The 17,290-nt window shown below is 42.0% G+C and overlaps 1 protein-coding gene across 2 annotated transcripts in view; it reads left to right on the top strand.

Annotated features, from left to right (window-relative positions):
• Positions 1-9,513, top strand: part of LOC123994208 (kelch-like protein 4) — a 49,620-nt gene extending 40,107 nt beyond the window's left edge. For both annotated transcript variants that reach the window (XM_046296741.1, XM_046296742.1), the window contains exons 8-11: positions 5,925-6,087; positions 6,565-6,777; positions 8,137-8,308; positions 8,458-9,513. In XM_046296741.1, coding sequence (XP_046152697.1) covers positions 5,925-6,087; positions 6,565-6,777; positions 8,137-8,308; positions 8,458-8,517 — 608 coding nt within the window. In that variant the 3' untranslated portion in view covers positions 8,518-9,513. The remainder of the gene's footprint in view (positions 1-5,924; positions 6,088-6,564; positions 6,778-8,136; positions 8,309-8,457) is intronic.
• The last annotated feature ends 7,777 nt before the right edge of the window (positions 9,514-17,290 follow it).

Genomic DNA, 17,290 nt, shown 5'->3' with positions numbered 1-17,290 from the left:
TTTGTAATATCAATCTATTCATTTTTTTTAGATTAACGGTCAGAGCCCAGGTCTGACAGAACCTGTGGTTAACAGTCAGAGCCCAGGTCTGACAGAACCTGTGGTTAACGGTCAGAGCCCAGGTCTGACAGAACCTGTGCAGGTGATCTAGGTACTTCTGTAACCCCTCCTTAGTGGGAGACAGTAGCATCAGGTCATCTGCGTATAGCACACCCTCAGTGGGAGACAGCAGCACCAGGTCATCTGTGTACAGCAGACACTTGATTTCAGTGTTGTGTAGGGTGATACCAGGTGCTGCTGATTCTTCTAATGTTTTTGCCAGTTCATTAATGAATGTAGATGTTAAATAGTGTTGGACTTGTTGGACAGCCCTGTTTCACTCCACGTCCCTGAGAGAAGAAGTCTGTTTGCTTGTTGCCAATTTTAACTGCACATTTGTTTTTAGTGTACATTTATTCAATGATGTCATATGTTTTCCCTCCAATACCACTTTCTATTCGTTTATATTAGTTTATGCCAAAATGAATCAAATTTTTCTTGAAGTCTACAACACACAAGTAGATTATGCCGTTCTTTTGGTTTACTTGTATGTTAATTAGAAGTGTGGAGGGTAAAAATGTGGTCTGTTGTACGATCATTTAAAGACAAATCCAATCTGGCTTCTGCTTAGGACGTTGTGCTCATCAAGGAAATGATGTCTGCTATTTATGAATTTTCCCCAAGTTGCTGTTAACGCAAATTCCTCTGTAATTATTTGGGTCCAATTTGTCTCCATTTTAATAGATTGGTTTTATAAATCCTTGGTTCCAAATATTGAGGGAAAATACTTTTTGAGGGAAAAGACTTTGTTGAAGAATTTACTACAGCCAATTTGAAAATGTGGTCTGTATATTTGATAATTTAATATAAAATACCATGAGCACCACAGGCCTTTTGGGTTCGGAGCGTGCATAGTTTTTCCAAAAATTATTCTTCTATAATTTGGATATCCACGCGATTCTGATAGTCTTGGCTGCTAATTCAAGGATTTGTATTTTTTTATATTGCTCTAGAGGTTTATATTGCTCTAGAGGTTTATATTGCTCTAGAGGTTTATATTGCTCTAGAGGTTTATATTGCTCTAGAGGTTTATATTGCTCTAGAGGTTTATATTGCTCTAGAGGTTTATATTGCTCTAGAGGTTTATATTGCTCTAGAGGTTTATATTGCTCTAGAGGTTTATATTGCTCTCTAGAGGTTTATATTGCTCTAGAGGTTTATATTGCTCTAGAGGTTTAGGCTCTAGAGGTTTATATTGCTCTAGAGGTTTATATTGCTCTAGAGGTTTATATTGCTCTAGAGGTTTATATTGCTCTAGAGGTTTATATTGCTCTAGAGGTTTATATTGCTCTAGAGGTTTATATTGCTCTAGAGGTTTATATTGCTCTAGAGGTTTATATTGCTCTAGAGGTTTATATTGCTCTAGAGGTTTATATTTAGGTTTATATTGCTCTAGAGGTTTTATAGGTTTATATTGCTCTAGAGGTTTATATTGCTCTAGAGGTTTATATTGCTCTAGAGGTTTATATTGCTCTAGAGGTTTATATTGCTCTAGAGGTTTATATTGCTCTAGAGGTTTATATTGCTCTAGAGGTTTATATTTTATATTGCTCTAGAGGTTTATATTGCTCTAGAGGTTTATATTGCTCTAGAGGTTTATATTGCTCTAGAGGTTTATATTGCTCTAGAGGTTTATATTGCTCTAGAGGTTTATATTGCTCTAGAGGTTTATATTGCTGTAGAGGTTTGCAAAGTGATTTCTCCACATATCCCCATTTTGGATGGCCAATTCCAATTCCAATTTCCCCAGATGTGGTTTGATTCTACAGATTCCTCAGTTCCTTTTTCTGTTCTGAAAAGGTGTGTTTGTATTGCTTCAGTGTTTCCCCATATAGAACGAGTAGATTTTTGTTGTCTGGTTCTCTGTGTTTTTGATTAGATATATTTCTCAATGATTTCCTTAGATTTCTCCAATCATAATCAGACAATTTTTCATTATCTATTATTTTTGGTTTACTCTTTTGTTTCTTTCGATTAGCCAAGGAGGCTAATTTGTTAAATAAAAAGTCTATGTTCCAAATGGCCAGATTTACACCTTTGTTGCTGTAGGGGAATGTTAAGGCTAAAACCTTGTCCATTTGTTGTGTATTTTTTGGCTACTAATTTCTTTTTGGTAGATTTCTGTACTGTTTGCACTCCATCTATAGGCCTGTTTTGTACCATGTCATTTATTGGGCCGTGATGCTTCATGGTTGGGTTCCACTCTTCTCAGATACGCTGTGATTTTACTGTGGTCTGAGAGAGGTGTTAGTGGGCTGACTGTGAAGGCTCTGAGAGACTCTGCGTTGAGGTCGGTGATGAAGTCGTCTACAGTACTGCTGCCAAGGGGGTGAGCTGCAGGTGTACCTACCTAAAGAGTCCCTCTAAAGAGTCCCTCTCTCTCTGTCTCTCTTTCTCTCTCTCCTCTCTCTCACTCTCTCTACCTCTCTTTGTCTCTCTCTGTCTCTCTCTCTGCCCCTCTCTCACTCTCTCTCTCTGCCCCCCTCTCACTCTCTCTCTCTGCCCCTCTCTCACTCTCTCCTCTCTCACTCTCTCTACGTCTCTTTGTCTCTCTCTGTCTCTCTCTCTGCCCCCTCTCTCTCTGCCCCTCTCTCTCTCTCTGCCCCTCTCTCTCTCTCTGCCTCTCACTCTCTGCCTCTCTCTGCCCCTCTCTGCCCCTCTCTCTCTCTCTGCCTCTCTCTCTCTCCCCTCTCCCTCTCTCTCTGCTCCCTCCTCTCTCTCTCTGCCCCTCTCTCTCTCTCTGCCTCCCTCTCTCTCTCTGCCTCCCTCTCTCTCTCTGCCTCCCTCTCTCTCTCTCTGCCTCCCTCTCTCTCTCTCTGCCTCCCTCTCTCTCTCTGCCTCCCTCTCTTTCACTCTCTCTCACTTACACTATTCCTATATAACACCTTGGCAGACTACCGTATGCCTGCTCTGATTTTCTCTTTTCTCATACGTTTCATATCAGGAATGGCTTGATTCACAGTTGGAATTGGTCCTTGTACTGAGGATCTCTAGTCAAGTATTCACAGACGAATGAGATGTGTGGTTGACATTTATGAGCTATGGGTGAACATGTTTCCCCCAGAGGTTACAGTGAATAGTATTACCGGGTCTCCTTTGATCGGGGCTGTAGCAGATAGCTCTTATACTTTGCTTGTGGTGAACACGGTTTTCCTGTGAAGATGTGAGGAGCTGCACGTGCTGCTGGCTATGGAATAAAAGGGAACGACTTTTTCACATGTCAAATCAACCACAACTGGTTTAAATAAAATTACCATTTTGGTTTAACGTAATTCGTACAGAATGTAGAAGGTTTTATACCCAATGTTTCTTTAGAATAATGTTGTGCCCTAAACCAGAACATTATCAGACAATATATACAGTGCATTCGGAAAGTTTTCAGACTCCTTGACTTTTTCCAAATATTGTTCACCTACAGCCTTATTCTGAAATGGAGTAGTTTGTTTTCACTAATCAATCTACACACAATCACCCAAAAATGACAAAGCAAAAATGGGTTTTTGGAAATGTTTGCAAATGTATTAAAAAAATGTATAAAAAAAACAGCCAACTGAAAAGATCACATTTACATAAGTATTCAGACTCTTTACTCAGTACTTTGTTGAAGCAACTATGGCAGGGATTACAGACTTGAGTCTTCTTGGGTATGACGCTACAAGCTTGGCAAACATGTATTTGGAGAGCTTTTCCCATTCTTCTCTGCAGATGCTCTCAAGCTCTGTCAGATTGGATGGGGAGCATCGCTGCACAGCTATTTTCAGGTCTCTAGAGGTCTCAGAGATGTTAAATCTGGTTCATGTCCGGGCTCTGGTTGGGCCACTCAAGGACATTCAGAGACTTGTCCCAAAGCCACTCCTGTGTTGTCTTGGCTGTGTGTTTTAGGGTTGTTGTCCTGTTGGAAGGTGAACCTCCGCCCCATTTGGAAGTCCTGAGCGCTCTGGAGCAGGTTTTCATCAAGGATCTATGTACTTTTCTCTGTTCATCTTTCTCTCGATCCTGACTAGTCTCCTCTCAAATGCTGTCAGGTTGGATGGGGAGAGTCGCTGAACAGGTATTTTCAGGTCTCTCCAGAGATGTTAGATTGGGTTCAAGTTTTTCCCTCGATCCTGACTAGTTTCCCTGCAGCTGAAAAATATCCCCAAAGCACGATCAAATCAAATCAAATGTTGTTGGTCACATACACATGTTTAGCAGATGTTATTGCGGGTGTAGTGAAATGCTTGTCTTTCTTGCTCCAACAGTGCAGTAATATGTAACAAGTTACATCTAACAATTTCACAACAATACACATACACATCTAAAGGAATGGAATCAAAAATGTATAAATATTTGGATGAGCAAAGTCAGAGCGGTGATACAGCCCGACAGGATGCTCTCAATTGTGCATCTGTAAAAGTTTGTGAGGGTTTTAGGTGCCAAGCCATATTTCTTCAGTCTCCTGAGGTTGAAGAGGCGCTGTTGCGCCTTCTTCACCACACTGTCTGTGTGGGTGGACCATTTCAGTTTGTCGGTGATGTGTATGCCATGGAACTTGAAGCATTCCACCTTCTCTACCACGGTCCCGTTGATGTGGATAGGTGGGTGCTCCCTCTGCTCTCTCTGACCTCTCTGAAGTCTACAATCAGCTCCTTTGTTTTGTTGATGTTGAGTGAGAGTATATTTTCCTGGCACCACTCTTCCAGGGCCCTCACCTCCACCCCTGTAGGCTGTCTCTTCATTGTTGGTAATCAGGCGTACTACTGCCACTACCATGCTTCACCGTAGGGATGGTGCCAGGTTTCCTCCAGACATGACGTTTGGCATTCAGGCCAAAGAGCTCAATCTTGGTTTCATCAGACCAGAGAATCTTGTTTATCATGGTCTGAGAGTCCTTCATGTGCCTTTTGGCAAACTCCAAGCGGGTTGTCATGTGAGGAGTGGCTTCCGTCTGACCACTCTACCATAGGGACTCTACTAGGAAATAAATTAAGTTGTAGAAACATCTCCAGTATGATCAATGGAAACAGGATGCACCTCACCTGAGCTCAATTTCGACTCTCATAGCAAAGAGTCTGAAAACGTATGTAAATATGCAATTTGTTTATTTTTTGTACATTTGCTACAATTCCTAAACCTGTTTTCACTTTGTCATTGTGGGGTATTGTGCATAGATTGATGGAAAAAATAATAATTGAATCAATTTTAAAAATAAGGCTTTAACATTAACAAAATGTGTTTAAAAGTCAAGGGGTCTGAATACTTTCCCGAATGCACTGGATAAATCTATCTATTGTGTTGTCCTGTAACTTCCTATTCATTGTTGTTGGAAAATCACTTTCCTCAGTGACCCCAGCAATAGCAGGATTAACAGTGTTTTATATCCATCCTGTTTGGACAACAGACTGGGGTTCAAGTACTATTTCATATCTTTCAAATACTAAGTTTGCCCTAGCCTGCCTGGTTCTGGACGTGCAGAGTTTGTAGTTTTGGGATTACTCTATTGGTTCCATTAAGCCAAGCAAGCTTAATCAAGCGGAAATAACCTATTTTAAATGATTTGAAATAGTTTCAAATAGTATTTGAACCCAGGTCTGTTTGGAGAATAGAATAGCCTACATTCAGACAGTTCCACACAACGGTGACTCATCCAGCAGCACTTTAGCTGTTCTAAAATGAGCATCATGGTTGAGACACACACACACACACACACAGTGTAGGCTCTGGTTGAGCCACACACACACACACACACACACACACACACAGTGTAGGCTCTGGTTGAGCGCCACACACACACACACACAGTGTAGGCTCTGGTTGATGGTTCCCTCCTCTTTGTAACTCTCCAGGTATAACAGTGTTGGAGGGCCCCATGTATGCAGTAGGCGGCCATGATGGATGGAGTTACCTGAATACGGTGGAGAGGTGGGACCCCCAGGCTAAACAGTGGAACTACGTGGCCAGCATGTCCACCCCACGCAGCACCATGGGAGTCACCGCACTCAACGGGAAGTAAGTGGCTGGACTAAAACATTATGACAGTGTCAGTTGTTACTAAATCACAAGCTTTATTTATGACATAACGCACAACATGAAAAGGAGAATGTCTTACACACTAGAAGCTGATCACCAGCACAACGGGACAAAATAGTTCTGCTTCTTATGTTATGTAAGACATTTTGGCGAATGCCTAGCTTTCGTATTAAAACAAGAATGCTTTTCTACGGGTGTAAGCCTGGGCCTAGACTACCACAGCTCTACGTTACATAAACAACGGACTGTTTTGCAGTGTGTTTTCACTCTACCCTTTTTAGATTGTCTTCCCGAATCTGGGTAAAAAAAAAATAGACAACAAGGAAGGAAGATGTTTCCTTTAACCCGCCATTCCTCTCTGCGAAGGAAGCTTGAGATTTTCCCTCCCTTAAAAGAAGATTTCATATCTGAGCAACATCCAAAATACGATTTGTAACACTTTTATTGTCCTTACAGATTGTTTGCAGTTGGCGGTCGGGACGGGAGCTCATGTCTGCGGTCGATGGAATGCTTTGATCCACACACCAACAAGTGGAGTATGTGTGCCCCCATGGCGAAGCGGAGAGGAGGGGTGGGTGTGGCCACGTACAACAGCTTCCTCTATGCTGTGGGTGGTCATGATGCCCCGGCGTCCAACCACTGCTCCAGGCTATCAGACTGTGTGGAGAGGTAAACAACCACTGTCCCACACAAACAGACTGTGTAGAGGTAAACAACCACTGTCCCAGACTAACAGACTGTGTAGAGAGGAAAACAACCACTGTCCCAGACTAACAAACTGTGGAGAGGTAAACAACCACTGTCCCAGACTAACAGACTGTGTAGAGAGGTAAACAACCACTGTCCCAGACTAACAGACTGTGTAGAGAGGTAAACAACCACTGTCCCAGACTAACAGACTGTGTAGAGAGGTAAACAACCAGTGTCCCAGACAAACAGACTGTGTAGAGAGGTAAACAACCACTGTCCCAGACTGTGTAGAGGTAAACAACCATTGTCCCAGACTAACAGACTGTGTAGAGGTTAACAACCACTGTCCCAGACTAACAGACTGTGTAGAGGTAAACAACCACTGTCCCAGACTAACAGACTGTGTAGAGAGGTAAACAACCACTGTCCCAGACTAACAGACTGTGTAGAGAGGTAAACAACCACTGTCCTAACAGACTGTGTAGAGGTAAACAACCACTGTCCCAGACTAACAGACTGTGTAGAGAGGTAAACAACCACTGTCAGACTAACAGACTGTGTAGAGGTAAACAATCAGTGTCCCAGACAAACAGACTGTGTAGAGGTAAACAACCATTGTCCCAGACTAACAGACTGTGTAGAGGTAAACAACCACTGTCCCAGACTGTGTAGAGGTAAACAACCACTGTCCCAGACTGTGTAGAGGTAAACAACCACTGTCCCAGACTAACAGACTGTGTAGAGGTAAACAACCACTGTCCCAGACTGTGTAGAGGTAAACAACCACTGTCCCAGACTAACAGACTGTGTAGAGAGGTAAACAACCACTGTCCCAACTACCGACTGACAGATCTACAAAAAACCTTGCGTCATAAATAACTACTCATTATTATTTGTAGATCAGTCACAATTTACCCCCAGGCACATTACAGGGTTGATCCTCTTGAACACAGCCATTATCTCTGTCTGTCTGCATGTACAGGTCAAACACAAGACACGTCATTGTATCCATTGGAGCTGGTTTTAGCAGTGTGATTATCTGGCTTCTGCTACCCTCTGCTGGCTGTTCTGTAAAAATCAACCTGTATCTGATACACACTGCATGTAACCCTATCAATGAACAGAATACCATCATGTCAAAACAATTAAACAGAAAATATTATTTTAAAAAGTTTTGAAAAAAAGTCAAATACAACAACATATTTTGTCAAAATATATTGTTGAATTCATCCATGGACAAGCTTAATCTTTGCTCTGTATCTCTTAAATATCCCAGTGCTCACTACACTTCTTCAGGTATTTCTCTTTATCCTTGTATTTCCCTCTATGTCACTGCAGGTATGATCCCAAAACAGACACATGGACCACGGTGTCCTCGCTGAGTGTACCCAGGGATGCTGTAGGTATCTGTCTGCTAGGAGACAGGCTATATGCTGTCGGAGGATACGATGGAACGTCCTACCTGAACACTGTTGAGTCCTATGATGCACAGAACAATGAATGGACTGAGGTAACTTGAATCATTCCTTAGTTCTTCTTAGAATGCGTTTTGACCCAGAATTCCAATAGCCAGGCACAACCTTTAACTTCCATTCTGTAATAGTTTTTTAAGACAGACTGAATGACCTTTCATTACCCTTTACTGTATGTCTCCAACAGGAGGTCAATCTCAACATTGGAAGGGCTGGTGCCTGTGTTGTAGTTGTGAGAATACCTTAAGGACTACAACTCCCTACAACCCCCTGGAATGCCACACAGAACACATGATATGATGTCACCACGGATGTCGTCACTGAGAATGTTTTTCCTTCAGTTTTTCTACTGTAAAGACTAACCTCGACTGCATTCCTCACAAACCAATGTTTCCATTAACAGTGATTTTCATTGTCCACTTGAAAGTATTTTATCTTTGATTATAAGAACGTACTTTACCATATCTAAAGATCAAGTAAGTGGTTAGTTGTGGTTAAAAATATTAGGAAACTCTGCCACACTCTCCTTGGTCTGGTTACTCTGTTAAAATGCTCGATCAGAAAATAATGATCAGAAAATAAAGATCAGACAATAATGTTCTCTATATCATACAATGAAATAAATTACATTTATTAATTGATACTTTTACATAAATACAGCAACATTTCATATTTGTCTCATCACATAATATTTTTGGGGGATTTATACTCCTAGGTATATCTCTCTTTTAGCCACCTGAAAATTAAATGTACTTTTTCTATTTTTACTACATCTCTGTTGCTAAACTGGATTTCTACTCTTGGACAAAACGTTTTGAAGAAGGATCACTGTGAATAATACTGAAGATGAAGAGTTTGCAAAGTGCAATACCGGGTACGTTCTACCAGAACAATTTGAGAAAGTTACTCATGTTGCTCAACAACTGTGAGCTGGATATAGTTATTTTCGAAAGGAAAGATGTCTAACAAAAAGTTTTCAAAAAGTTTTTTTTTTCTTGGAAGCTCTATCTGAATTACACCAAAGTCATTACCCAGTCTTAGAAATGTTTTGTACATGTTTTAAAAATATATACAAATATATCATATTGATATTTCGCATTACTACAAAGATTTTAGTAGGTTTGCTAAAATTGCAGTCATCTTTATAACATCATGTCATGCCTAAACAAATGCATTACTGTCATCTCCAGTGTTTCTTTTTATATTTTGGCATGCTAGTTAATATTAATTTGTAATTAAACAATATTGATATTTTTTGGGGTGTTTCGTTAGGATTCCCATTAGTTGTGAAAGCTGCAGTTAATCTTCCTGGGCTCCACACAACACATGAAACATGACATTAAACAGAACATTAATAGACAAGAACAGCTCAAGGACTGCACAACATCAATTTAAAAATGGCACACGTTGCCTGCGTATCAATACATACACACAAACTATCTAGGTCAAATAGGGGAGAGGCGTTGTGGGGTGAGGAGTTGCTTTAACTGGGGTTTTTTTAAACCAAGTTTGCGGTTCATTTGAGCAACGGAGTTCCACACAATAGTCTCTGTATAATACTGTACACATTCTTGAATTTGTTCTGGATTTGGGGACTGTAAAAATACCCCTGGTGGCATGTATCGTGGGGTAAGTGTGTGTGTCAGAGCTGTGTGTAAGTTGACTATGCAAACAATTTGTAATTTTCAACACATGAATGTTTCTTATAAAAAGAAGTGATGCAGTCAGTCTCTCCTCAACTCTTAGCCAAGAGAGACTGGCAATGAAGAGCAAGACGTGTCGCTCTGTTCTGGGCCAGCTGCAGCTCAACTAGGTCATTCCTTGCAGCACTCGACCACACGACTGGAAAATAATAAAAATAAGACAAAACTAAAGCCTTGCTTTTTGGAGTGGGATAAAAGCAGAGCAACTCATTATTATGCACAGAAAGACCCCTCACCATCTGTATGACCATTGAATCTATGTTTTGACAGTTTGACCATGACAGTTTATTTAGTCTCAACAACTTGTTCAACAGCCACACATTCATTACCAGATTCAGCTGAGATCTAGAACTTAAGGAATATATTGTACCAAATGCAATGCTCTTAGTTTTAGAGATGTTCAGGACCAGTGTATTACTATCTACTCATTCCTAAAGGGTTTCAGTGACTTCATTAGCTGTAGTTGCTGATGTGTATATGGTTGCAACATCCACATACATTTTTATTATTATTTTTATTTTACCTTTATTTAACCAGGCAAGTCAGTTAACCCACGGCCTGGGAACAGTGGGTTAACTGCCGGTTCAGGGGCAGAACAACAGATTTGTACCTTGCCAGCTCGGGGGTTTGAACTCGCAACCTTCCGGTTACTAGTCCAACGCTCTAACCACTAGGCTACGCTGCCGCCCCATGGACACACAGGCTTTGTTTAATGCCAGTGACAGGTCATTGGTAAAAATAGAAAAGAGTAGAAAAAAAAGAAAATAGAAAAGAGTAGAGGGCCTAGAGAGCTGCCCTGTGGTACAATACACACATTAAATAAAAACCCTCAGAGTTCTATTAGATAGATAGCTCTTAATCCTGAGTGGCGCAGCTGTCTAAGGCACTGCATCTCATTGCAAGAGATGTCATTTACAGTCCCTAGTTTGAATCCAGCCAGGCTGAATCACATCCGCCTGGGATTGCGAGTCGCATAGGGCGGCGCACAATTGACCCAGCGTCGGCTGGGTTTGGCCATAGTAGGCCATCATTGTAAATAAGAATTAGTTCTTAACTGACTTGCCTAGTAAAAATATAAATAAATAAAATCCACAATATGGCAAAGGTTGAAAAGCCATAATGCAAACATTTTCTGAATAACAGGTTATGGTCAACAATGTTAAAGGCTGCACTGAAATCTAACAGTACAGCTCCCACAATCTTCTTATTATCAATTTCCTTCAACCAATCATCTGTAATGTCCATTGTTAAATGAAGACCAAGGTGCAGCGTGGTAGGCGTAAATTTTCTTTAATTTATAAATGTTCCACCAAAAACAATAAACAACTCAACGAACGTGAAGCTAGGAGTGCAAACACATGCAAAACACAAGACAAGATCCCACAACAGAAGGTGGGAAAAAGGGCTGCCTAAGTATGATCCCCAATCAAAGACAACGATAGACAGCTGCCTCTGATTGGGAACCATACTCGGCCAACAAAGAAATATTAACATAGATTTCCCACCCTAGTCACACCCTGACCTACCAAATAGAGAATTTACAGGATCTCTAAGGTCAGGGCGTGACAGTACCCCCCCGCAAAGGTGCGGACTCCCGGCCGAAAACCTGAACCTATAGGGGAGGGTCCGGGTGGGCATCTACCCTCGTTGGCGGCTCTGGTTCAGGATGTAGCCCCCGCTCCCTACGCTGATCCATCTGCTTCTGTGGAACCGGACCGTGGATCATCGCCGGAGACTCCGGACCGCGAACCGTTGCCGGAGGAACCGGACCGTGGATCATCGCCGGAGGCTCTGAACTGGGAACCACAGCTGGAGGCTCCGGACTGCAGCTTCTCGCTGACGACTCCGGACTGCGGACCATCGCTGGAGGCTCCAGACTGGGGACCGGAGGCTGGAGGCTTTGTGCCATGGATTATCACTGGAGGCTTCGTGCCATGGATCATCACTACAGGCTCCAGGCCATGGATCATCACTGGAGGCTTCGTGCCATGGATCATCACTACAGGCTCCGGGCATGGATCATCACTGGAGACGTCGGGCCATGGATTATCACTGGAGGTTCCGGGCCATGAATTATCCCTGGGGGCTCCGGGCCATGGATTATCACTGGAGGATTCGTACATGGAGCCAGAACAGGTCTCACCGGACTGAGGAGACGTACTGGAAGCCTGGTGCGTGGAGCTGCCACAGGGCTTACCAGGCTGGGGAGACATACTGGAGGCCTGGTACGTGGAACCGGACCAGGTCTCACTGGACTGGGGAGATGCACTGGAAGCCTGGTGCGTGGAGCAGGCACAACCTGTCCTGGCTGGATGCCAACTTCTGCCCGGCAAATGCGGGGAGCTGGCACAGAGCGTACCGACCTGTGAATGCTCACTGGAGACACCATGCGCATCACCGCATAACACGGTGCCTGACCAGTCACACGCTCCCCACAGTAAGCACAGGGAGTTGGCTCAGTTCTGAACCCTGACTCCATCAATCTCCCCGCGTTCCCCCCCCCTCTCGTGTTTGCTTCGTTGAGCTAACACCTCGTATCGTCACCATTTCGCTTTTGCTGCCTCTGTCTCCTCCTTCAGACTGCGATACTCCCCGGGCCTGCGTCCAGGGTCCTTTACCATCCAGGATCTCCTCCCAAGTCCAGTCCTCCTGACCACGCTGCTTGGTCCGTTGGTGGTGGGAGCTTATGTAACGTCTGTCGTTAAATGAAGACCAATGTGCAGCGTGGTAGGCGAACATTTTCTTTAAATGTTCCACCAAAAACAATAAACAACTCAGAACTAGAAGCACAAGCATTTCGCTACACTCGCATTAACATCTGCTAACCATGTGTATGTGACAAATAAAATTTGATTTGATTTGAACGTAAAGTTAGGAGTGCAACACAAACAGACAAGATCCCACAACAGAAGGTGGGAAAAGGGGCTGCCATAAATATGATCCCCAATCAGAGACAACGATAGACAGCTGGGAACCATACTCGGCCAACAAAGAAATATAAACATAGATTTCCCACCCTAGTCACACCCTGACCTACCAAATAGAGAATTTAAAGGCTCTCTAAGGTCAAGGCATGACATCATCAGTCATTTGTGTCAGTGCAGTACATATTGAGAGCCCTTCTCTATAAGCATGCTGAAAGTCTGTTGTTCATTTGTCTACAGAGAAATAGCATTGTATTTCATCAAACACCATTTTTTTCCAACAGTTTGATAAGAGCTGGTAGTAAGCTGATAGGTCTGCTGTTAGAACCAGTAAAGGACACTTTGCCATTCTTGGGTAGAGGAATTACTTTGGTTTCCCTCCAGGCCTGAGGACAAATACTTTCCTCTAAGCTCAGATTAAAGATATGACAGATAGCAGTGGCTATAGAGTCAGCTAGCTTTCCATCTAAGTTTTCAATGCACAGAGATTTGTCATTATTGATCAATAACAATTTTTCCACACTAACTTTACAAAATGCAATGTTTTTCTTTGATATTTTTTTTTGTTATGCAAGAGTATGATGGCTCACTGTTTGTTTTTGGCATTTCCTGCCTAAGTTTGCCCACTTTGCCAACAAATTAAAATGAATAAATAATTGGCAACAGGGCCTCCCGAGTGATGCAGCTGTCTAAGGCACTGCATCGCAGAGTTCCCAGGCTGTGTCACACCCGACCGTGACCGAGAGTCCCATAGAGGGCGGCTGGCTTCTGGGTTAAGCGGGCTGGTCTTAAGAAGCGTGGTTTGGCGGGTAATGTTTTGGAGGACGCATGTCTCGACCTTCGCCTCTCCCAAGCCCATTGGGGAGTTGCAGTGATGAGACAAGGTCGCAATTGGTTATCACGAAAAAGGAGGTCAAATACAAAAACATGTAAAAAAATAATTGGCAACATCAAATGGTTTTGTGATGAATAAGCCATCTGATCTGATGAAAGATGGAGTTGAATCGGTCTTTCTAGACACATTTTTTTCCCATCATTCTTCATATTATTGGTCTTGGCTTCATAATACAGTTTCGTCTTCTTTGTGTTGAGTTTAGTCACATAATTTCTCAATTTGCAGTAAGTCAGCCAGTCAGATGTACAGCTAGACTTATTAGACACTCCCTTTGCCCCATCTCTTTCATTCATACCGTTTTTCATTTCCTCATCAATCCATCGTCAATCCAGTCAGTTTCGGGAATAACAGATGCATGCTTATCAATAATTGGAGGAAGCAATTGGATAAATTCATCAAGTGCAGCGTCTGGATGCTCCTCATTAATCACATCAGACCAACAAATATGTTTAACATCATCCACATAAGAGTCACAGCAAAATATTTTGTATGATCTGTTATACACTATTTAAGGCCCAGCTGTTGGAACCTTGGCTTTCCTGTATATACCCACTATATTGTGATCACTGCATCCAATGGGTACAGATACAGGTTTAGAACAACGTTCTACAGTATTAGTAAACCTGTGATCAATACATGTGAATGATGTTGTTTGTCTGTAGTGTTTGTAAACACCCTGGTAGGTTGATTAATAACCTGAACCAGATTACAGGCACTGGTTACAGTTAGGAGCTTCCTATTGAGCCTGGCACCTTGATTATCAGTCAATATTCAGGTCCCCAAGAAAGTAGACCTCTCTGTTAATTAACATCACGTACACTATCAAGCATTTCACACATATTATTTAGATACTGACTGTTAGCACTTGGTGGCCTATAGCAACACCCCAAAAGAAAAGTCTTTAGATATGCCAAGTGAACCACAGCACTTAAATAACACACGACATAAAATCTTCTCTAAGCATTACAGTGATATGTCACTGAATATTTACAGCAACACGTCCCCAATAAGCATTTCTGTCTCTTCTATAGATGTTATATCCTTGTATTGCTACTGCTGTATCATCAAATTAATTATCGAAGTGAGTCTCAGAAATGGCTAATATACTGTATTAAGGTTATCGGATATTAGCAGGTTATTGATTTTCATTTAGCTTATTTCTAAGGCCACTTAAATGAATATGGGCTATTTTCAGCCCTTTCCTGGGTAAATTATCAAAGATAGATACATTTTCATTTGACTTCATGTTTGGTACTGTTGTCACTTTTGTCTTTTGGGCTATTTAAAAAGAAAACATGATTTGGCACAAATGCAGATCTAGAAATAAAATGAGTTTATCGTCTCCTTTGTGTCTTTTAGCCCCGTTTATAACTGGTGCTTGCATGCGTCCTTTTAACCTGTTGTTGTCCACATTCTGATGGTGCCCACATTTTTAGACAGGTGTAAACGTTTTAAAAGACGCATCTTCCTGACCACAAGTGCAAATGGATCGCGACAGTCAAACCATTTAAATCATAATTTTAACACCCTCTAAAATCATTGACAGGTAGCACCATTGACTTATTTATATATTTATTTTAAGACATATTGATGCTATAAGTATTATTAAAAAAAAGAGTAAATTTGTGAAATAATTAGAATACAAGGAAATCTGTTTACAATGCGGACACTGTGGCTGGATAAGAGACACATTTTAATACCATGTGTGCAGGCAACAAACCTTGATCAGATAGTGATTAGATCATAATGATCAGATAAGGAAACATACATGTTAGCACAAGGTGTAAACGAAGCTTATGTGACATGGTAGGAACCATGTTTCCCAGGGAACCCTAATCAGTTGTGAACGTATCTGTGCTATTATGGCGTCTGTGACAGCATGGGCAGCGCCATTGAGTCTATCTCCCATTTAAAGTTGTACATTTACTTATTTTGTTTTGTGTTTGAAAAAAGTGGAAGTGGAGAGTGGAAATGGGGCACAAGCAGCGAGTTGAATCACACTTCAGGTGATTGTCTTTCAGTTTTATGTCCCATACTTGCTACAAGGAAACAAATTTAATGGGCAAAATCTGTTGTTTTATTTCTGGTAGGATCTTAAGGTGAACACCCTGTTGCAGGAAAATGTAAAACGTGTATGAGGTTTAAAAAGGCTTTTGAATTTGTCATTTCCATTTTGGAAATTTCAGACTTGATTTTGAAAAATGTGACTTGATTCGGTCTTGTGTTTTTAAATGAATTTATCTTATTAACACTTTGTTCTAGCTAGCTATTTGTGTAGGTAGCTATCAAGTAAACGCAATGATAATAGCGTGAAATGGTGTTTTTTTTATACATTGGATAAAGGAGTACTATATCAACTACAGTTGAGGAACAATGGGAAAATAATGCTGCTTTGAAAGTTGATAAACTTGTATCCTCACTTTTGACAAAATGGCCCTAGAATTTTTTGGTACACCTCCGGGAGAGCGCTTTTGTCTTCACCCATTCAAATCATATGAAAGTTGATTTGTCACGTGCAGGCTCTAACCAAAAGTGCAAAAAAGGTATTAGGTGAACAATAGGTACGTAAATAAATAAAAACAAGAGTAAAAAGCCAGTGAAAAATAACAGTAGCGAGGCTATAAAAGTAGCGAGGCTACATACAGACACTGGTTAGTCAGGCTGATTGAGGTAGTATGTACATGTAGATGTGGTTAAAGTGACTATACATATATGATAAACAGAGAGTAGCAGTAGCCTAAAAGAAGGGTTGGGGGGGTGGCACACAATGCAAATAGTCCGGGTAGCCATTTGATTACCTGTTCAGGAGACTTATGGCTTTGGGGTAAAAACTGTTGAGAATACTTTTTGTCCTAAATTTGGCACTCCGGTACCGCTTGCCATGCGGTAGTAGAGAGAACAGTCTATAATAATATATGCCATTTAGCAGACGCTTTTATCCAAAGCGACTTACAGTCATGTGTGCATACATTCTACGTATGGGTGGTCCCGGGAATCGAACCCACTACCCTGGCGTTACAAGCACCATGCTCTACCAACTGAGCTACAGAAGGACCACATGACTGGGGTGGCTGTGGTCTTTGACAATTTTTAGGGCCTTCCTCTGACACTGCCTGGTGTAGAGGTCCTGGATGGCAGGCAGCTTAGCCTCAGTGATGTACTGGGCAGTCCGCACTACCCTCTGTAGTTCCTTGCAGTCGGAGGCCGAGCAATTGCCGTACCAGGCAGTGATGCAACCAGTCAGGAATCTCTCAATGTTGCAAGATGTTCAAATGTTCATAAATGACCAGCATGGTCGAATAATAATAAGGCAGAACAGTTGAAACTGGAGCAGCAGCACAGTCAGGTGTACTGGGGACAGCAAGGAGCCATCATGTCAGGTAGTCCTGGGGCACGGTCCTAGGGCTCAGGTCCTCCGAGAGAGAGAAAGAAAGAGAGAATTAGAGAGAGCATATGTGGGGTGGCCAGTCCTCTTCTGGCTGTGCCGGGTGGAGATTA

Source organism: Oncorhynchus gorbuscha, linkage group LG13, assembly GCF_021184085.1.
Source record: "Oncorhynchus gorbuscha isolate QuinsamMale2020 ecotype Even-year linkage group LG13, OgorEven_v1.0, whole genome shotgun sequence".
Taxonomy (NCBI): Eukaryota; Metazoa; Chordata; class Actinopteri; order Salmoniformes; family Salmonidae; genus Oncorhynchus; species Oncorhynchus gorbuscha.
This window is presented reverse-complemented; position numbering and strand designations above follow the sequence as displayed.